At 35.5% G+C, this 23,909-nt stretch overlaps 1 protein-coding gene across 9 annotated transcripts in view; it reads left to right on the top strand.

Moving 5' to 3' along the window:
- GRIK2 (glutamate ionotropic receptor kainate type subunit 2) overlaps window positions 1-23,909 on the top strand; it is a 731,316-nt gene that overhangs the window by 460,249 nt on the left and 247,158 nt on the right. For all 9 annotated transcript variants that reach the window (XM_061427731.1, XM_061427738.1, XM_061427736.1 and 6 more), the window contains exons 7-8: window positions 2,558-2,701; window positions 6,529-6,636. In XM_061427731.1, the coding sequence (XP_061283715.1) occupies window positions 2,558-2,701; window positions 6,529-6,636 (252 nt within the window). The remainder of the gene's footprint in view (window positions 1-2,557; window positions 2,702-6,528; window positions 6,637-23,909) is intronic.

Here is a 23,909-nt window from a genome sequence, read left to right as displayed (position 1 = left end):
AACATACTTTAAACTGGAAATTCAAGAAGATATTTAAACAGCAACTTTTTAACTATAGTTTTTCTCTCCTATCTTTACCTTATAGCTTAATAAATATTGTTTCCCTTTTGTAATTACATTTAAAATCACAGATCTTAAATGGTTTTATTGTCATCTAGTATACACTCTGATCCAGAAGCTGAAATTATGTACCAAAAATCATTTTCAAATTTTTAATTAGGTAAAATTCTTTCCTAGTGTTGTCATTAATAGATAAGGTTGCTAATTCTAAAATTTTCAAATAGGTCACATAAGATCATATAAGGCAGTAAGTCCTGGCAGGATAGCAGGAATATCATAGATTGTGTTCTTTTAGCTATTTTATGACAAAGTTTCATCTTGGAAATAATTGCAATGGTATTTAGTAAACCTCCATCTTAAAAAAAAAACAAAACTGTAAAAAATAAAGAAAAACAATAAAAATATAAATTTTATTCACTGCTATCTCCCAAGAGTAATCAGTAGTATCATTTTAGTGTATTTTCTTCACTTTAAATTTTTTTTATTGTTATGATGTTTAAGAATACGTTCTATGACCAATGAGGCTGTTTGAATCTGGGCCTCTGGACTTCTTAGTTGTATGACTTTGTTAGTTACATAACATCTCTCAGCCTTGGTTTCATCATTTGTAAAATGGATACAATATCAGTATTTTTGTTAAATTATTATTGTGAGAAATAAGTTCAATAGCATATATGTTAAGTACACAAATGCTGGAAATACAGTTCTGTATAATCTGTTTTTACACTTAGCTTTATATCACATGCAGTTTCTCATCTAAATGATTATTTTTTAAAACATGATTTTTAATGTTTATATAAAGTATCATTGTGATTTCCTGTTTCCTTATTTTGAACATTTATTGATTTATACTCTTTGTTATTTATTAAAACAAATACTGTGTGTAGCTTTTGTTCTTATCTTTTATTTTCTCAGGGCAAATTCCAGAAAGAGAAATTACTGGGCTAAAAAAAAGAAATGAATATTTAAAAAATTCCCTTGTGGTGCAACTTGCAAAATTGCCCTTTATCTTCTCTCTAGTAGTCTGTTAAAGTGTTCATATCTCTATACATTTGTTGATAGTGACTTTTAAAAAATTCATTTTATTTTTAAGTCAAACATATCTTTCATATCTTGTTAACTTTTTTTTATAACCACCAGTGTGGTGTATGAGATATGTCCTCTGAGTGTTAACTCAGGCCAAAGATAAATATCAGCCTGATCCTCAGGCTCATGATATGTGCCTGTATCAACACCACTTCTCTAGTTTTCACTCTGCAGCCATCAATGTGCGAAAGTAGTCAGCTGGTATTTACCAAACGAAGGTTATGAATCTGAGCTATATTCCCCAAAGATTTATGAACTATAAAATGGTATTATTATTATGTTCTGTCATTGCACTGGGCTCTTTAGCCGCCTTCCATTTTATGTGGTTAAGTTCCTGAGGATCCATTTGCATGAAAGCTACTGTGTGTACTCATTTCGTATTGCATTGTGGCAAATGCTATAATCTACAGGGTTCCTATTCATTTTGGAATTCATTTCACAGCTCACTAATTGTGTGAATGAGAAGAGGAAATATATGCTTTTATTCCAAAGCATGCCAAGCAGATGGCCCAAAGTTCATTGCTACCCTCATTGTCAGAGTGGCTCTCTTCTGTAGGTAGTGAGCCTGGCATAGATCCGTCAAACACAATGTGAGGGGCCATTTAACACAGCGCTTGACAGTTACTGAGCCTCTGGTTTGCTATGACTTATAAACAGTTTATTTTTTATCATTCACCTCTAAAGTGGCCAGTCATTTGAGCAGGTGCAAACACAGTAGAATTCATATTCATTTTGCTTGAGAAGCCAAAATGAACTTTTATTCATATGGAAATTTTGGGAAAAGAAAACAGTACAGGGGATTAAGCTTAGTTTCTTGAAAAGGGATTAACACATGTATTGAGATTCAAAACTGTATCATCATTTCTGAGACTGAACCTTTTGAAAAGCTGAATTGCAGGAAAAATTAGGGTTTATCTTTAAGCTTTTTAGGTAAATCTCTTCAAATCTCTTGTTTCTTTCTATGAAAGGAAATTATTTACTCATTTACTTTTATACACAATATGTAATTTAAGGAACCATTAAAATGCTCATATTTGCATTCCTTGTGTATGTACGCACACACACACGTGTACAGAGGAACAAAGAAAGCTAGAGACAAAGGGTGGGCAAAAAATTAAATAATGCATGTCTGCACACATTTCCTACTTAAGCAGAGATAGTGGGATGATATGAAATTGTTATCACTTCAGGAAAGGGAGGGTAGGTCAGATGTGCTAATGGAGCCCATGAAGGGATTTGATCACAGTAGCTTCTTTAAGAGAAACACAGCATGTGGAAATATTGTTTTCTCCCTTACATGAAGAAAAACTGGGTATTTATTTCTCTCACTGGCTCTTTATCTCTACTTACAAACCTCCTATCCTGGGTTTCACATGTATTGATGCCGCTTTTCCTTTTGTCTCATTTTAAGACTGATGCTGCTCTCATGTATGATGCTGTGCACGTGGTGTCTGTGGGCGTCCAGCAGTTTCCCCAGATGACAGTCAGCTCCTTACAGTGCAATCGACACAAACCCTGGCGCTTTGGGACCCGCTTCATGAGCCTAATTAAAGAGGTGAGTCAGGAGAAGTACCTCTGCTCTGTCTCACTTGTCCTCAAGTTGAATGAATTGAGATTATTACAGTTTCCCTCACAGGTAATCTTTTACTTGTATCTTTTAAATTAAACGTTCTTATTTTTCCCATACAAGGAAAATTAGCATTTTTACTAAATAATATGGAAGAAAGGGAAAAATTCCATGATAAATAAATGAAGTTCTACAAAATATCTATGATTGTGTGTACAGATGAGAACCAGTGATATATGATTTATGACATTTTTGCCCCTCACCTTTCGGAATCTTTATGTATGTTGTTGTTGTGTTGCTCAGTCATATCCAATTGTGTTACTTTTCATTTATGTGGAAAAATAGATATTTAAAGAATATTTATAGCATAGCTCACAAAATATGCAATGAATTTTTAACTTGAATGCCCTTTGCACTACACTAAATTACACCCAATTTGTACATTTTCAAGAATTACTTTATAGAGCTATGGTTGCTAAGTATAACATCTAGTTATTTTAATTGTATTAGCATTAACATAAAACAAAATATATAGAGTCATAAAAGTCCAAAGTTTACTTCATGTTGCATAGTATAACCATTTTTATGGCAATGTATCATTTCTAATTATTACAGTTTAACACCAAGTATGCTCATAGTAAGGATAAAAATGGAGAATTTTTAAATGTCATACACAAACATGCAAACTCATACATTTACTTCACACACATATTCTTCCTATTCATCTTCTCATGAAGGAAATACCTTTGTCAGTTAAGGATATTTTTTATTTGATACAGCAGGAGTTTTTTATTTTTTATTAAAGTACATTTGATTTATGAGTTTTTATATGAAAGGTTAACTATGAATATTTAATCTTCACTATGCAAAGTCACAGCTGTTATTACCATATATAAGATTTTTCATTTATTGCTTAAAGGAAATCATCAGCTCATCATAGAATAAATTATTTATCATGAAAATAAAAGTGCAAACAGAATCATAATTAAGAATCATCAGGACCTTGGCAAAGAATATTCATGAGTTCCTTGTCTAATTATTACTGAACTCTGAGATAGGTGGAATGATAGTCCTGTAACAGCATATTGTTCTCTTATTACTCCACATTCTGCATTTACTTCTGGTGTAAAACTAAGTCTCAGAGGATTGCTAACAGAGCATATTGGTTTGGCTAGCTGAAGAAGAGCTTTTTCTGAATGAAGCACTTGACAATTGAGACCTGTGTCAAACAGCCCTGTAAGAAACTGAATTCGCTATTGTATTCATTGTAGGGTGTTATTGAGGATCTTGTCCACTAAATCACATAGGGTCTCTCTTATGAAGACCAAAAAGATTTCTGTCAGGTTTCAGTACCAGGAAAATCTGAGTTTCTCCTGGGCAATTGATGTGTCTTAAATTATGGGTCTTGTATCTTGTATTTTCATCATATTTTCTTCTTTGGTTTGGTTGCTGGAAAGTTCAGAATTCAATTTGTGATTGGTTTTATTAGTTGCACAGTTTCCTTGATGTATATTTCCCTGTGCTGTCTTTAACCCAGATTTCTTTGACTATTCTGTACTTCTACTTCCGTACTTCTTGATCCCATTTCTTATTTTTATACTACTATAGATTTTTGTTCACTGCCCACAGTTATTTTCTTTGGAAAAAATTAAGTTCAAAATGTTTTCCTTCCTTACTGGACAACTGTTGACACATGGTAACCTCAAGGATGCCCTTTTGCAATATGCACTGAGATATCTACTATAGTTTTTTAAAAAATTTACTTATAATTTATTAGCCTAAAATTGTTTTAGAATTTCTACACATAAGTATCCAAGGAACACAGGGAGCTTAGAAATGTAGTAATAATTATATACATTTGTAATACTTTTTGAAATGTTACCCTTTATCTACTGGGTTTTACCTCTTTTGAGTCTCAGTATATATTCAAACATAATTATGAGTATATGTTACATTATTTAAAATTTTCACATGTAACTATTTTTCTAAGCTATTTGCAAATAACATATATAACATCTAATTTGGCTATATAGCCAGCAGAATGAGAAATCTTTTTGTATTAAAAAACCTAGATATTTGCTCACTCTTGAGCGATAGTCCATTGTGTATCTAGATTATTATATTCTCACCTCTTTCTACCTGAAGAAATGCTCCTATAGGAAGTGTACATTGATGTGAAGTAATTTCGATACATTTCTCCCAGTATCAGTTCAGTTCAGTTCAGTCGCTTATTCGTGTCCAACTCTTTGCGACCCCATGAATCGCAGCACACCAGGCCTCCCTGTCCATCACCAACTCCCGGAATTTACTCAGACTCATGTCCATCGAGTCAGTGATGCCATCCAGCTATCTCATCCTCTGTCGTCCCCTTCTCCTCCTGCCCCCAATCCCTCCCAGCATCAGAGTCTTTTCCAATGAGTCAACTCTTCACAAGAGGTGGCCAAAGCACTGGAGTTTCAGCTTTAGCATCATTCCTTCCAAAGAAATCCCAGGGCTGGTCTCCTTCAGAATGGACTGGTTGGATCTCCTTGCAGTCCAAGGGACTCTCAAGAGTCTTCTCCAACACCACAGTTCAAAAGCATCAATTCTTTGGCGCTCAGCCTTCTTCACAGTCCAACTCTCACATCCATACATGACCACTGGAAAAACCATAGCCTTGTCTAGACGAACCTTTGTTGGCAAAGTAATGTCTCTGCTTTTGAATATGCTATCTAGGTTGGACATAACTTTCCTTCCAAGGAGTAAGCGTCTTTTAATTTCATGGCTGCAGTCACCATCTGCAGTGATTTTAGAGCCCAGAAAAATAAAGTCTGACACTGTTTTCACTTCCCATGAAGTGATGGGACCAGATGCAATGATCTTTGTTTTCTGAATGTTGAGCTTTAAGCCAACTTTTTCACTGTCCACTTTCACTTTCATCAAGAGGCTTTTTAGTTCCTCTTCACTTTCTGCCATAAGGGTGGTGTCATCTGCATATCTAAGGTTATTGATATTTCTCCCGGCAATCTTGATTCCAGCTTGTGTTTCTTCCAGCCCAGCGTTTCTCATGATGTACTCTGCATAGAAGTTAAATAAGCAGGGTGACAATATACAGCCTTGACGTACTCCTTTTCCTATTTGGAACCAGTCTGTTGTTCCATGTCCAGTTCTAACTTTTGCTTCCTGACCTGCATACAGATTTCTCAAGAGGCAGGTCAGGTGGTCTGGTATTCCCATCTCTTTCAGAATTTCCCACAGTTTATTGTGATCTACACAGTCAAAGGCTTTGGCATAGTCAATGAAGCACAAATAGCACACAGCGTAAAATAAAGCAATGTTAATTATTCTAAGTATAAAGTGTATGATTGAAGTAATGTAACAAAATGTATCCTAGATTCAGTTTCTTTAATTGTAATAAAATATTTATTTTGTATTAGTTTGATGTTAGGAGTGGTATTTTATAATAGTATTTCTAGTTGTAATCCCCAGTGAGATATTTACTATTTTAAGTTCTCACTTTGCTGAAAGAGCTTTGCTATTTAAAACATAAGCCACAAGTTTCTCATAAAGGAAGGTTATACCTGGCAAATGCAGTATTTAAAATGAAAAATTTACAATAAATTTTCCCTGGGACTTGGATAGCATATTTGGAAAAAACATCCTTCAAAGTTCAGAAGAGAATAAAATGTTAAATACTAAAAATGGACAGCAATGTAAATTTATGAGAAGTAACAAAAATCGTGTTTCTTTTTCCTTGTACAAAAAAGGTTTATCTTCTCATCCTTTACATATTTAATAATCTATGGTTTTTGTTTGTTTGTTGGTTTTCCCCACAGGCACATTGGGAAGGCCTCACAGGCAGAATCACTTTCAACAAAACCAATGGCTTGCGAACAGATTTTGATTTGGATGTGATCAGCCTCAAGGAAGAAGGTCTGGAAAAGGTACTTGAAACATTCAGTTCATTTACTTTAATTATTAAATAAACATATCCTAATGAAGAAGTAAATATTTCCTGTTGCCACATTTCATTGACTTTTAAATTTATTGAGTGACTCTAAGAAATTTGTTCTCAATTCATTACATTAGACATAATAATTGGCAATTAGAACTCAAGGATAAAGATGTCTTTTAAGATATTTTATGTTTTTATTTTCTCATCAGGTTTTTCTGATTCTTTGCATATGATGTATGTAATCTTTATTTAATGTAAGGTATATTAATGTATTAATATAATCCTAATTAGCTATAAGATATAATTAGAAGATATTTGGTGTAGTATGAGTCTTTATATATGTAACTTATAATCACATGTGCCTGCATAGACTTTCCCACTTATAGCAGACCATATAAAACGATTAAATACTAAAACATGTTTCCACAGCTGGGCCATATTCAAGAGAAATGTCTGAATTAATCTGCACAAGTAAATTAGATATGAACATGAATGCTACACATTACATTGACTCTGTCTCCCTTGATTTTATTTATACAACTGAGGTGATGTACAGAGTTTGGGTGTGTGTGCTACTTTTAGAACATTTTAATAGAAGTTTGCTTATATTTTTAATATATGTATTTAGATATTTTTGATGGATTTATTGAAAGCTACAAATTAAAATAGATATTTTGATAAGAACTTTAGGAAATAAGTTTGCGATAATATGACTTTAAAGATATTATTATATTTCATCTAACAATTGAACATGGAACATCACTCATAGATGGAAACTAAAGAAGGAAATTGAATCAAAATAAGGGGTCTTTTAGCCTGAAATGAAACAAAATATATATAAATGTTGATTAAATGATGCAGGAGAGAGAAAACACATATTTGTAATGTCACCAAGACAAGAGGTATATCATGACAAATTGATGAGTAAAATTAATAGGAGTATTACCTCTTTTCATTGAGAGTTTGGTTTGTATCCTTTGTCAAGACCATGCAAAATCAGGAATCTTATAATAAACTGAAACTAAAATATTCGTGAGACTGTCACTTCCTAATTACCTTGCTTCCAAGACTGAGAACATCACTTGATACCCAAGGCTGGAATTGATAATGGTGAAGTTCAGTCAGCTCATATGGACTAATCTCAGTATTTACTGGGAATCCTATTACCTTATTCTTTGAAAGTACTCAGGTCACTAGGATGAGCCTCAAGCACTGCTTATATTTCAACACATTAACATAAAAATGGTGATGCTCTTCATGTTACCATAGACCCAGTCCTATCTTAGACTCAAAATAAAGAAAATATTAGAGGTTTCTTCAGGCTGAACTGTGAATTACAGAAATACCCTGAATGTAATAGTTACCAGGTATATGTTATGATCTATCCTATTGGTAAGCGGAGTATAATAATGTGAGTTATACATGTTGCCTTAACATTTCATTGATATTTCGTGTTCTTAACTGAAATTTGAAAATTTGTTTTGATAAATTAATTACACATAGTCCTTATCCTTAAGAGGCTCAAGAGGCTTTTTCTATAGAATGATCAGGTAACACACATTTGTAAGTAAATACAGTGGAAAATCTGTTTCAAGTTTCAAAAGAGTAATAAAAGAATATTTCTGATAAGAGTATAATTAAGTATATTACAGCATACAAGTTTCTTAGAATTATCTTAGAATAATAGAGAATTTATAGATTAGTAGGAATTGAATAATTTCTAAAAGATGTAACAATATAGGAAAGTCATGCATAATGTTTCATTTGATCATAGATGTGTATGCTGCTGCTGCTGCTAAGTCGCTTCAGTCATGTCTGACTCTGTGAGACCCCATAGACGGCAACCCACCAGGCTCCCCCGTCCCTGGTATTCTCCAGGCAAGAACACTGGAGTGGTTTGCCATTTCCTTCTCCAATGCATGAAAGTGAAAAGTGAAAGTGAAGTCGCTCAGTCGTGTCCGACTCTGAGCGACTCCATAGACTGCAGCCTACCAGGCTATTCCGTCCATGGAATTTTCCAGGCAAGAGTACTGGAGTGGGATGCCATTGCCATATTACGCAGGCCTTTTGATCCACTTGCTGGTGTTATTTAGTCGTTATGTCTCACTCTTGTGACCCCTGTACTTTAGCCCACCAGGCTCCTCTGTCCATGGGATTTCCCAGGCAAGAGTATTGGAGTGGGGTGCCATTGCCTTCTCCCATAGATATATATAGATTTATACATATATATGTACACATACACAGTCTTCCCTGGTTGCTCAGCTGGTAAAGAATCCACCTGCAATGCAGGAGACCCCAGTTTGATTCCTGGGTTGGGAAGATCCCCTGGAGAAGGGATAGGCTACCAACACCAGCATTCTTGGGATTCCTGGTGGCTTAAATGGTAAAGAATCTGCCTGCAGTGCACAAGACCTGAGTTCTGTCACTGGGTTGGGAAGATCCTCTGGAGGAGGACATGGCAACCCACTCCAGTATTCTTTCCTAGAAAATTCTATGGACAGAGGAACCTGATGGGCTACAGTCCATGGAGCTACAAACAGTCAAATATGACTGAGCACACATATGCATATATTCTCACTTGATAATTTATATGCACTAATATTTTATTTGATTTATATATGTATATATATATATATATGCATAGGGCTTCCCAGGTGGCTCAGTGGTAAAGAATCTGCCTGCAATGCAGGAGACCTGAGTTCGATCCCTGGGTGGGGAAGATCCCCTGGAGAAGGGTATGGCAACCCACTCCAGTATTCTTGCCTCATAAATCTCCTGGACAGAGGAGCCTGGAGGGCCACAGTGTACGGGGTCACAAAGAGTTGGACATGACCAAGCATGAGCCATATATATATATACACACACACACACACACACACACACACACATACATATTATATACACACACACATTCTCTCACATACTGTAGAAGTGGGAAATAGAGCTAAAATGCTGGTTTGTGTCATACCGTGAACACCTTGTCAAGATATTTGCAATCATATTTGCAATGTATACATTGTGATTTCAAAGACAGAATAGCCTGGAGTCCTGTGGATTGCTTGGGAAGATATAGTTTGGAATAACTTTACTATGAAGCCATGAAACTCTTCTGAGAGTATAATTTAGAGTAAACAGTGACAGATGGTATTAACTGAACCTTCATCAGTGTTAGTTTAAAGAAGAGCAGACTATTGGGACTCTGTTTTTAAGGGATAATGGTGGTGCCTATATGGCAAAAGTGGAAGGAGCTAGTTACAGAGCTAGAAATCAAACACTGGAGAAAAAAAAAAAAGGAAAGGAAATTTACTTTAGAATGAAATTGGCACAAATCTCCTGAGAAGACAAAGTCCTAAGAGTGGGTGAAGATAAGCTATAGGGAAAAGGAACTTAGAGTTCACATCAAACTGTTTCAGAACCTTTGAAAATTAGTCATCAGCTAAAAAAGGGAAGTGGAATTTACTTTAGTCAGTATTTTAGTTTAGTCACTATTTTCCAAATAGTGGAAATATTTTGGAAATGCCATTATGGTTGACTTGACTTTGAAATTGTAGGAATGAAAAGTGAAAATTGCTCAGTTGTGTGTCTCTTTGTGACCCCATGGACTGTAGCATGCCAGGCTCCTCTGTCCGTGGAATTCTCCAGGCAAGACTACTGGAGTGGGTGGCCATTCTTCTCCAGGGGATCTTCCCAGCCCAGGGATTGAACCCAGGTCTTCTTCATTGCAGGCAGATTCTTTACCATCTGAGCCACCAGAGAAACCAGTGAAATATATTCATTTTTTAATTTAGAAGTCTGATTAATAGATCAAGGACTAAATTCAAACAGAATTGGGCTCAAATCCTTGTTCCACCATTTACTATTTACAAACAGGTTTCTTATTCCCTCAAAATACAGTGTCTCCAACTATATCATGGGTAATAGCAATATTTGCCTCCTGAAGGCTCATAAGTCTTGCTGATTTTACCTTTGTCTTTTCCTAAATAGTATAGTTACCAATTCATAGATGAAAAGACAGAGTTCCTACATTGATAGAGTTCACATTTTGAAAGGTTCAATAAATGGTAATTCAGGAGACTTAAATTACAATTCCAGTTCTATCACAAGTGTATGAACTTCATCCTTCCACCCAACTTCTCTATGCCCAATTCCCCACCTCAAAAAAAGCTGAGAGAAATGGACTTCCCTGTTGTACTGGCTGAAGAAAAAGATATCGTGGTCTCTAAAAGAACCTAAAAATACTACATTAATATGAATAAGGCTAGGAATTTTAACTATCCTCAATCCTATCTGCTCATGCTACTGCCTCTTTTTTGATTCTTATCATCTTTGACTTTATTTATTCATTTAATTCCCTAACAAATATTCGATTAACATCTATTTTATGCCTTTACAATGGTTATACTCTAGTGAAGAAAACCTGCCAATAATAAATGAATGCATAAAATTATAACAAAGGATTGGACAGTCATATATGTTAAAATAAAGACCTCTTGTTTGTATGTACAGTAAACAGATATATTTTGAATTGTTTTCTCAAATGTTAATCTTAGGATTAAAACAGTTAATGACAGTATAATACATACTTCTGATATTTGTGACTGTGGAGCTTCCTGTATACTTCTGACAAATAGAAGTAGGACATATTCATGGAACTGAACTTGGGGTTAAAATGCTACTCTGGATACAGCTTTCCACTTAGCTACGAATCATAAATCAAAGTGAATTCTTTCTCCTTTGGCTCACCAGGGACCTTGGTAAGAACCCACCCCAGTTAGTCATGGTCTAAGAAGGGTCAGCCGTGCTGCATAAACAAGCAGTCACATCTATTATTATTATTGGTTTAATTGGGGCAAGAAATAATGTCTTTACTCAAAAAGCCAGGAGTTAGATCAGACTTCTTTTGTACTGAAAGGGGAGGAGCTAAAGTCAAATATTTCCTGGATCTGGTCAGCTTCCGGAGGGGAGGTGCTAATTTCTTCCTTCCTGTAGTCATTCACAGATGTACCTGGTCAGGTATAAGAAAGGTCAAGAATATTGCATACACATCCAACCATGTCTGTCCAAAAAAGCCCTTGGGACATGGCAGTCCTTTCTCTGAAACAGAGGAAGAAGATTAAGGATATAAGACAGTAAATGACTTTGTTTTCCTCAGGCAATGCTAAGACAGTTTCTTTCTTTAAGAGCCTGGTATTGATCATGGCATCTGATCCCATCACTTCATGGTGAATAGAAGGGGAAAAAGTGGAAGCAGTGATAGATTTTATTTTCTTGAACTCCAAAATCATTGCAGACAGTGACTGCAGCCATGAAATTAAAAGATGCTTGCTTCTTCAAAGGAAAGCTAAAACAAACCTACATAATATATTAAAAAGCAAAGACATCACTTTGCCTCCAAAGTTCCATATAGTCAAAGCTATGGTTTTTCCTGTAGTGTTGTATGGATGTGAAAGTTGGATGATAAAGGAGGTTAAGTGCTAAAGAATTGATGCTTTGGGATTGGGTGATGGAGAAGACTCTTGAGAGTCCCTTTGATAGCAAAGAGATCAAACCAGTCAATCCTGAATAAATCAACCCTGAATATTCATTGGTAGGACTGATGTTGCAGCTGAGGCTCCATTACTGTGGCCACCTGATGTGAAGAGCTGACTTATTGGAAAAGATCCTGATGCTGGGAAAGATTGAAGGCAAAAGGAGAAGAGGGCAGCAGAGGATGAATGGTTAGATAGCACCACCAACTAAATAGACATGAATTTGACCAAATTCCAGGAGATAAGAGGACAGAGGAGCCTGGAATGCTGCAGTCCATGGGGTTGCAAAGAGTTGGACACAACTTAGTGACTGAACAACAATTGAGATTAATAACAGTACAAAAAGGAAAATTACAATAAATGATTTTCCCAGCTTGAATCATTGTCCAAAGATCATGTTGTATATTTCACTTTCAAAATACATTTAGAATCCATCTACTTCCCTCCACATCCTTTGCTATAATTATAACCAGGAGACCCTTCACCTGGGTACTACATTGGAGATATACGAATTTATTTATAACTGACAATAAAATTAATAGATTTTTTAAAGGATATGTAACTATGATATGATTTACCATTGGAAATGGTTTGACTTTACTTATCTTGTACTCTGAGACTTAGCTATATTTTAGGAAAGACCAGTTTCAGATGGAACAAAAACATGACTAATGGCAATAGATATTAAGAAATATTCAGGTGGTTCTTAGAATATGATATCAAAAAGGTTCTGTTTAGAGCAAAAACAGTTAGGAGGGTTTTACACAAATAGGTTTGAACTGAGTTGATGACAGTACATGATAATGGGTCATTTCCATTGCAAAATGAGCTATCTAAAGGCCATTAAAAAAACACTTAGACTTTAAAAACAATTCCTTCCAAGAAACTGTGTACAATAATAAGTACAATAGTAAAATTGCTTTATTTTACCACCTGATTGAATTTTCTTACTGAATGTTCTTTGTGACAACTATGTACATTATGAGCTTTCCAAGGAAAAAAAAAATCAATCTCTTGCTATTATATTTTATTTGTTATTTAAATGGATTTTTTTAAATTTTCATCTAAATAGAAACATTAAATTAAAATCATAATTGTGTACGTCTCTTGCCCTTTGGGTAGCATCAGAATTTCCTATCTATTCTGGTTATTTTTCTGATAGTCTCCTAAATGTGATATTTAATATATTAAAATAGAACTTAGAGAATAGAATGTTCTGTCTTCTCAGTGCAAAGGCCTAATAAATCCGTATTGAAATGTGGCTGTTTTATTAATATCATATTAATCTAGAAAAAACACAAAGATCAAACTAAGCCTCAGCATGCTTTTAGAATAAAATTAGCCCCCTTAGGGACAATCTTGAGAAAGAAAAGTGGCTATCAAGAGCCATCTTATGGAATATATGTTTGCCAGTTTCTACAAAACTAAAAATTTATATAAATAGCATAAATCAAGATGACCCATATTTGCAAACCTGTAAAAGTTTGAACAGAGAAGGCAATGGCACCTCACTCCAGTGCTCTTGCTTAGAAAATCCCATGGATGGAGGAGCCTGATAGGCTGCAATCCATGGGATCGCTAAGAGTTGGACACGACTGAGTGACTTCACTTTCACTTTTCACTTTCATGCATTGAAGAAGGAAATGGCAACCCACTCCAGTGTTCTTGCCTGGAGAATCCCAGGGACGGGGAGCCTGGTGGGCTGCCGTCTATGGGGTCTCACAGAGTCGGACACGACTGAACTGACTTAGCATAGTATAGCAAAAGTTTGAATTCATTATATTTTACTATCAAATAAAGATTCAACTTCTAAAATCTGTGCTTTCTGAATATTCACTACTTGCATTTTTACCCACTGGTAGAGGAACTGCTATCAACAATCCATAGACTTCTTGCTAAAAACTCAAATATTTTGATAATATATGGAAAGAGTGAGGATTAGTAGTGAGACTGTGCCTGTCTGAGTTTACAAACATATAACCTCAGATATGCAGATGACACCACCCTTATGGCAGAAAGTGAAGAGGAACTCAAAAGCCTCTTGATGAAAGTAAAAGTGGAGAGTGAAAAAGTTGGCTTAAAGCTCAACATTCAGAAAACGAAGATCATGGCATCTGGTCCCATCACTTCCTGGGAAATAGATGGGGAAACAGTGGAAACAATGTCAGACTTTATTTTGGGGGGCTCCAAAATCACTGCAGATGGTGACTGCAGCCATGAAATTAAAAGACGCTTACTCCTTGGAAGCAAAGTTATGACCAACCTAGATAGCATGTTCAAAAGCAGAGACATTACTTTGCCAACAAAGGTTCGTCTAGACAAGGCTATGGTTTTTCCTGTGGTCATGTATGGATGTGAGAGTTGGACTGTGAAGAAAGCTGGGCACCGAAAAATTGATGCTTTTGAACTGTGGTGTTGGAGAAGACTCTTGAGAGTCCCTTGGACTGCAAGGAGATCCAACCAGTCCATTCTGAAGGAGATCAGTCCTGGGATTTCTTTGGAAGGAATGATGCTAAAGCTGAAACTCCAGTCCTTTGGCCACCTCATGCGAAGAGTTGACTCATTGGAAAAGACTCTGATTCTGGGAGGGACTGGGGGCAAGAGAAGGGGATGACAGAGGATGAGATGGCTGGATGGCATCACTGACTCGATGGACGTGAGTCTGAGTGAACTCCGGGAGTTGGTGTTGGACAGGGAGGCCTGGCGTGCTGCGATTCATGGGGTCGCAAAGAGTCGGACACGACTGAACGACTGATCTGATCTGATCTGATGTTCCAGAAAGAGAACATGTTTCAAAGTGCATTTAAAGAAACTTTTTTGTACAATATATATATATTTAAAGAAAGAGTGGTAATTTCTGCATAAAATTTTACTGTTGATCTTTGTCTTGTCAGAAGAATCATTAACCCCCTCTGAAAAGATATCTGAATGGATTTACAGTCCAAAATTTATCTAAATCTGAAAATCTACATTAGATCACTGAGGATTTTTTTTTTTTTTTTTGTAAACACCTAATGCATAGCATTTGCTTCCCTGGTAGCTCAGACAGTAAAGCATCTGCCTACAATGCGGGATTCCCAGGTTTGATCCCTGGGTCAGGAAGATCCCCTGGAGAAGGAAATGGCAACCCGCTCCAGTATTCTTGCCTGGAAAATCCCATGGACTGAGGAGCCTGGTAGGCTACAGTCCATAGGGTTGCAAAGAGTGGGACATGACTGAGCAACTTCACATAATGCATAGCAGCTTTTATCTTTCTCTTTGATGACTCTTGGTACATACACCTTGGTCTCCATGGCAACAATGACCCCTAACTTTCCTAGGAGCTAAGATTTCTTTTTCCTGTCTTTAGGAAAGCAGTGATAATGATGATGTTGACCAACAATCTCTACACCTGTGGTAAATGTGTCATTTGCTTCTTGAAAAGCAAAAATTGATCCTAGGAAGGACCCAAACTTAGTGTCTGTCTTTGAAGATGTTTACTGTTTAATTTGTCTGAGTTATACAAAGAATCATTACATGCCAAATTTCATAACTGTACTGATATTTTTCAGTTTGTGTCAGTGTATTTATAGTTATTATTTTGCTTCATAACTGTCGCAGAGTTGGACACAACTGAAGCAATTTAGCAAATAGCATGCATGTGTACTAAACATAATTATAATGCATTGATTTGAGTTCAAAGTCATCTCTGAAGTACTTTTTTATCCTTGCAAAACAATGACCCTTAATTGAATGTTATCAGAGTTATATTTGAGTAAATTCATTGATTCAAATTGTATTTTAAAAATCAAAAGTATCACCTGTCTCTTAACTCTTTAATTATGTTTAGACTTTGTCTTAAACAAAAATAAAAATCAGTGGTGAAAAAAAATCCATGTTTAGATTATTCAGCCCTTTCTGTAAGATCATTATATACTCATTGATTTCCTGTTCTCATATTAATGCTATAGTTCTCAAATGGTGAAATTCCAGACTTATGTTAACTGGTTGATAGACAGTTTTAGAAAAGTCATTAACTGAGGAGTTCTTTGCATTGTGTTACTGTTTTTGTTTAGTCACTAAGCCATGTCCAACTTTCTTGTGACGCTATGGACTGTAGCCCACCAGGCTCCTCTGTCCATGGCCTTTCCCAGGCAAGAATATTGCAGTGGGTTCCCTTTTCCTTCTCTAGGGCATTTGCCTGATCCAGGGATTGAACCAGTGTCTCCAGCAATTGCAGGTGGATTCTTTATCGCTGAGCCATTGGGAAGCCCTAACACTGGAAGGGGTGAAGTAAATGAAGGCAAAAACTGTCTACCTGTTAATAGTAGTGAAGTCGCTCAGTCATGTCCGACTCTTTGCAACCCCATGGACTGTAGCCTACCAGGCTCCTCAGTCCATGGAATTTTCCAGGCAAGAGTACTGGAGTGGGTTGCCATTTCCTTCTCCAATTACCTACCTGTTAATACATAGTAAGAAAACTGCTATGTTGAAAAAACTCAGTGCCCACTATTCATGTTCCATGTAGGCTTGAGAAACCTGAGTTTGCAAGTTATCTAGAAAGAATAGATGCACTAGTTAACAGAGAAATATGCAGCCCACCAATTACATTGGTGCTTCCCTGGTAACTCAGTGGTAAAGAACCAGCCTGCAAATGCAGGAGACACAGGTTTGGTCTCTGCATGTTTGTGTGTGTGTCTGTGTGTGTGTGAGAGAGAGAGTATGTAAATATATATATATATATATATGTACATATATAATAATTATATATGTATTTATATATATATATAAAATCTATTTATCTATTTATCTGTGATGAACAGTTAGATTGCTTCCATGTCTTGACAATTGTACATAATGCTTCAGTGAACAATGAGGTGAATTTATCTTTTTGAATTAGTGTTTTCTGTTTTGTTTTTTTTGGTCTTTTTTTTTTTTTTTTGGATATATACCAAGGAGCAAAATTGCTCATTCTATGGTAGTTGTATTTTTAGTTTTTTTGAGAAAGTTCCATAGCTTTTCCATAGTAGCTGTACCAATTTACATTCCCACCAAAGTGTACAAAAATTCTCTTTTCTCCACATCCTCACCAACATTTGTTATTTGTGTTCTTTGTGATGATAGCAGTTCTGACAGGTATGAGTTGGTATCTCACTGTGGTTTTGATTTGCATTTCCAAGATGATTAGTGATGTTGAGCATCTTTTCATATACTTGTTGGTCATCTGCATTTCTTCTTCGGAAAAATGTCTGTTCAGTTCTTCTGCCCAGTTTTTATTTGGGTTATTTATTTTCCTGATTTTGAATTGAACATGCTATTTAAGGAACCCTGATGGCTCAGCAGGTAAAGAATCCACCTGCAACGTTGGAGACATGGGTTTAATACCTGGGTCGGGAGTCCCTAGAGAAGAGAATGGCAACCCACTCCAGTATTCTTGCCTGGAGATTTCCATGGATAGAGGAGGCTGGCAGGCTACAGTCCATGGGGTCACAAAGAGTCAGACATGACTGAGAACTAACACTTATATATGTCGCATATATATTAACTACCCTTATTGGTCATATCATTTGCAAATATTTTCTTCCATTCAGTAGGTTGTCTTTTTGTTTTGTTGATAATTTTGTTTCCTTTTCTATGAAAAATATTTTAATTAGGACTCATTTGTTTTTACTTTTATTCCCTTTGCTTTAGGAGACAGATCCAAAAATATATTGCTATGTTTATGTCAAAGATTGTTCTACCTATTTTTTCCTCTAGGAGTTGTATGGTTTCTGGTCTTGTATATAGGTCTTTAGTCTATTTTAATTTATTTTTATGTATGGTGTTAGAGAATGTTCTAATATCATTCTTTTATAAATCAGGACGAATTTTTTTTTTAAAGCAACATTATTTTCTGATAGAGACTCCACATTGTGCTAAGGCTGTATATAATGTACAGTGTGGTTTCTCATGATCACCAAACAGGCCTTTAGAAAATTGCCAGTTATGCTCTTTGCTCAAAACATATTTGTCTAAAATTAAGTAAAAATTATGTATAATCAGAGAAGTTTTCCTTTTTATATTGTTCTGTGATGAAAAACTGTATCATTCTTTTCCTTATTCCCCAACATCCATGACTATATTGTTAGCAAATGCCAAGAGGAGAGTGTAAATAGAATTTTAATAGATTCTATGATGCCAAATGTTTTTTAGTAGATAAATTATTTCTTAACCTTAAATGAGCTTGACTTCATATATAACTAATATTTTACACCCTGCTGGAAGTGTTTGTTTTGTTTCTACCTGAGAAAGTTTTTGGTATACTTGTCAAAAATTATTATTTCAAATTCCACAGACAATTAAAAAACCTGTCCCACTGATTCTGCTCACAAGGAAAAGTGCTAACATACATGTTTAGAAGAAATGTCAAAATGCTAATTACAGATGAGGCAAACAATTATATATCTCAGGAGAGGAAAGAAAACATTATCTCAGCCAAAGGAGTAATATAAAGTACAAAACAAAGAAAATTTATGCTGAGAAAACTGTCAGAAACAAAGATAAATAAGTAAAGCATCAACTAATTAATGAGATACTCAGATAAATAACTTTAAAATCATCTGAATATAAATGTTTTTCTAAAAAAAAAATAAATAAATGTTTTTCTACATGAGAAAATAAATCAAAGCAACAAAAGATAAAATGTAGTTTACCACACAAAATTATATGAAGAATTTTTTTAAATCCTGAGAAATATAAAAAGTAAAGCACATTGTGTATATATAAAATTCTTATGAATATATATTTTAACATGATGGGTGGGAGGGAGGTTCAGAGGGAAGGTATATATGCATGCATACACCTGATTCACTCCATTGTGCAGTAGAAACTACGCAATTTATACAATTGCTTTATATAATATTGTAAAGCAATTATACTTCAATTAAAAAAGAAATGAAGAACCCATTGTATATCAGAAAAAAAGTAGAAAATGAATTGTGAGGAAGTTTTATTATGCTATATATGGTCAGGTGGATCATAATGAACACAGTAATAGTTTTGAAAAGCTATATAGCAACATGTACTAACAATCTTGACTCATTTTTATTTTTTGGGGGGCTTAGTAATTCCAATTCTAGGAATCTGTTTTTAAAATACTAAAATATGTGGGCAAATATTTGTAAATAACTGTGTTTTACTAAAGACTTATTTTTAAAATTTATTTTTTAATTGAAGGATAATTGCTTTACAGAATTTTGTGATTTTCTGTCAAGCATCAACAGCCTTAGGTAAACTGTGATATGTTTATATAATGTTCCTATTTTATAATCATTAAAATTTTGAATGTAATTAATTTTTAATACCAGAAGAAAATACTCATAATAGTATGGAAATAGGATATATTAATTTATATAATAATTTTGCTGGGAGAAATATCAGTAACCTCAGAGAGGCAGATGACACCACCCTTATGGCAGAAAGTGAAGAGGAACTAAAAAGCCTCTTGATGAAAGTGAAAGTGGAGAGTGAAAAAGTTGACTTAAAGCTCAACATTCAGAAAACGAAGATCATGGCATCCGGTCCCATCACTTCATGGGAAATAGATGGGGAAACCGTGGAAACAGTGTCAGACTTTATTTTTCTGGGCTCTAAAATCACTGCAGATGGTGACTGCAGCCATGAAATTAAAAGATGCTTACTCCTTGGAAGGAAAGTTATGACCAACCTAGATAGCATATTCAAAAGCAGAGACATTACTTTGCCAACAAAGGTTCGTCTAGACAAGGCTATGGTTTTTCCATTGGTCATGTATGGATGTGAGAGTTGGACTATGAAGAAGGCTGAGCACCGAAAAATTGATGCTTTTGAACTGTGGTGTTGGAGAAGACTCTTGAGAGTCCCTTGGACTGCAAGGAGATCCAGCCAGTCCATTCTGAAGGAGACCAGCCCTGGGATTTCTTTGGAAGGAATGATGCTAAAGCTGAAACTCCAGTGCTTTGGCCACCTCATGCAAAGAGTTGACTCACTGGAAAAGACTCTGATGCTGGGAGGGATTGGGGGCAGGAGGAGAAGGGGATGACAGAGGATGAGATGGCTGGATGGCATCACTGACTCGATGGACATGAGTCTGAGTGAACTCCGGGAGTTGGTGATGGACAGGGAGGCCTGATGTGCTGCGATTCATGGGGTCGCAAAGAGTCGGACAGGACTGAGCGACTGAACTGAACTGAACTGTAGCCCACTTATAAACACATTGGGACTCCCTCATGTCTCAGATGGTAAAGTGTCTGCCTACAGTGCGGGAGACCCGGGTTTGATCCCTGGGTTGGGAAGGTCCTCTGAAGAAGGAAATGGCAACCCACTCCAGTACTCTTGCCTGTAAAATCCCATGGACAGAGTAGCCTGTTGGGCTATAGTCCATGGGGTTGCAAAGAGTCGGACACGACTGAGGGACTTCACTATATAACACATTACAGTGTTTATCACTTGATCCTCACAATAGCTCTTTGAGGTAGACAAAGTTATATCCCCATTTATAGATGAGGAAATTGAGTCGGAGAAAAGTAATGTGGCCCAGTTCCCTGGTGATAATTGTGGAGATGTAATAGGATCCTGGTGATCTGACACACCCTTCCGAGTCTGGGAGATTACCTACAAGACTGTATTGGAAATTATGTAAGGAAAATACATATAAAGATAAAAGAATTAAAGAAAATACATTAAATCATTAGCTATGATTGACATGGGTATGTGCTTAGCTTCAAAGTTTAAATTGACGTTCTCCTTTCTATTTGTATGTTTTATAATTTGATATCAATAATATACATTCTTTTTATGAAGAAGAGCAAATTAAAGAACTATTCAGAACATAAAACAGAAAAATGAGTAATACTATGATTTTCTATTGTTCTTTGTGATTTTTGAAGTACTTTTGTATTACTTCTATCTAATTTTATGCTTATAAGTAAAGTGAACTTATGACTTATCCAAACCATGACATTTTAAATTGTAAAGAGGGTTGCTATACCACGAAGATAACTGTAAACTTGAAGTATTCACATAAACCAACAGATAGACTCACTCTATTTAACATAACTCTTTGAGGTCAAGAGTACTTAGATATCTTTATTACATTTTGAAACTGAAAATAATGTTAAATGACTTGATTGAATAATATAATGAAAAAATTATGGTTCTGAAGATACATCGCAAGAAAAAGGATTGTCTTGATTTAGTCTATGGCTCTTGTGATTAAAACAAAACAAAAAGCCCCACTGGTGGCAATTTCTTCAATCAACAGAAATTTTTGAATCATATAGTTCTAAGAGACTTAAAAATCGGGGAATCACACAAAATTTTATTTGATTTAAATTGTTATGCCACTGAAATTTCTGAAATATTCTAATATTCTATGTAGAAACCTGAGACTTATAAAGAGGGATACCTAATATTTGTGATTATAGGTGATCATGGATTCATGAGCCAGAACCCCTTCATCCAAAGAGTGCTAGAAAAACAACCAATAGAAAATGAACCTAGATTAGTAGGTTTAGATGAGTAAACATTTAGCTAATTTATTTTTTGTAAGTGTAATCCTGGAAGATAACAGTAAGTGAAATGGACAATGTTTTGTATTAATGATTTGTTAGAAAGTTGAAAAACTTAGTAGTCAAGCTTGTCATTAGGCAGATGACACTGGGCAAATGATGCCTGCCAGTGCTTTGCTAACAGAATTATGTCTGAAAAAAATCTAACTATTTAGCCAACAGTGGGGAAAGAAAAAGACAATTAAATCTAAGGGACAAATGTGTAATAGGTATTAATCATAGATCAGGATCAGAAAAGTACCAGTCACTGCAAAATACAGTCTGCAGATGTCTATTTAGCCAACAGGGCATTTTTGTTTGGGTTTGTTTTTTTTTTAGTGATTTTGAATTTGAAACAATTTAAGCAGGTCAGCAGGAATTCTAGGTTTGACCTCCCTTCTGTCCTCCACCCAGGTCCTCAGCAGGGCCTCTTCTAACTCTGGTGATGCCTTGTTAGAGATTTGAAAAAAGTACTTATTCTGGGTGTGCAGCCCAAGGCACACAGCAGAGCAGGTTGGGTTAGTGGGCCGCAGTTACTTTTCTGCCTTGAGATGTTTTTGAGATTTAGAAACTTCACATTTTAGCCTAGAAATTCTTACTACTGGCTTATGCCCTTTCACTTTACACATTGATATTACCCATCTGGCCCCTGAAAACCTTTCATTATTGAATCGAAATTGTAATTAGTCTCTTTATGACATCAAGGTAGTCACAGTTTTAAAGTAATTTAATTGACCAGTATGTAATTTACTTTGGAAAGAATGCTGAATCAAGATTGTTTTCTTTTTTCCCCTTATTGTATTATTTGACTTTTTTGTTTTATTGACAAAAATACCAGAAATATATAGTTTTAGGTGGTAAGAAGAAAATTAAGTATTAGAAAATATGACAAGATTTTTTTACATTATTAAATACATTTACATTGAATCCCCAAATGAGTTGTTGAAAAAAATACATGGGGGTCTATATTTATATACAACTATTAGAATGACATTTGTTTTTATGAAGAACAGAAATTGTTAACATTTCTACTCTTGTACTACTCCAATTAAAGGAAGATAAACACCTTAAAAAGTTACTGATAAAGCTATACAAATGGAGAGATCCAAAAGAGCACATATAATAAAATGTAAAGAAAATAGAAAAGATAATAACATTTAATTTGGATTTAAACCAATGAGATTTTTATTAGCATATTTAGGTAGGGGGTTCATCTGGTAAAGAATCTGCCTGCAATGTGGAAGACTTGGGTTTGATTGCTGGGTTGGGAAGATCCCCTGGAGAAGGGAAAGTCTACCCACTCCAGTATTCTGGCCTGGAGAATTCCATGGACTCTGTAACCCATGGGGTCACAAAGAGTTGGACATGACTGAGTGACTTTCACTTTCACTTTCAAATCAATGTCACTTTAAAAATAATTTAATTTACAGGCAGTTCCCAACTTATGATTTTTTGGCTTTATAATGGTGATAATGCAAAAGTGATGCATATTCAGTAGAGACCATACTTCGAATTTTGATCTTTTTTTCCTGAGCAGGTGATGTGTAGTATGACAGTTTCTTGTAATGCTGGCAGCTCATTGAGCTGCAGCTCCCAGTCAGCCACTCCATCACTGGGATAACCAACCAGTACCATTACAACCATCCTGTTGGACATACAACCAGTGTGTTTTTCACTTTCAATACCGTATTCTATAAATTATATGATATATTCAGCACTTTATATAAAACAAGGTTTCTGTTAGATGATTTTGCCCAACTACCCCACTCCAGTGTTCTTGCCTGGAAAATCCCATGGACGGAGGAGCCTGGTAGGCTGTAGTCCATGGGGTCGCTAAGGGTCGGACATGACTGAGTGACTTCATTTTCACTTTTCACTTTCATGCTTCAGAGAAGGAAATGGCAACCCACTCCAGTGTTCTTGCCTGGAGAATCCCAGGGACGGGGGAGCCTGGTGGGCTTCCATCTAAGGGGTCGCACAGAGTCAGACAAGACTGAAGTGACTTAGCAGCAGGCTAATATAAGTGTTCTGAGCATGTTTAAGGTAGGCGGGGCCAAGCTAGGATGTTTGGTAGGTTGTTATAGTGAATGCATTTTTGACTTAATATTTCAACTTATGATGGGTTCATCTGTAATTGAGAAAGCTCTTTATGTACAAAATTTTATATTAAAATAAATTAATAATTTATA

Source organism: Bos javanicus, chromosome 9, assembly GCF_032452875.1.
Source record: "Bos javanicus breed banteng chromosome 9, ARS-OSU_banteng_1.0, whole genome shotgun sequence".
Taxonomy (NCBI): domain Eukaryota; kingdom Metazoa; phylum Chordata; class Mammalia; order Artiodactyla; family Bovidae; genus Bos; species Bos javanicus.
This window is presented reverse-complemented; position numbering and strand designations above follow the sequence as displayed.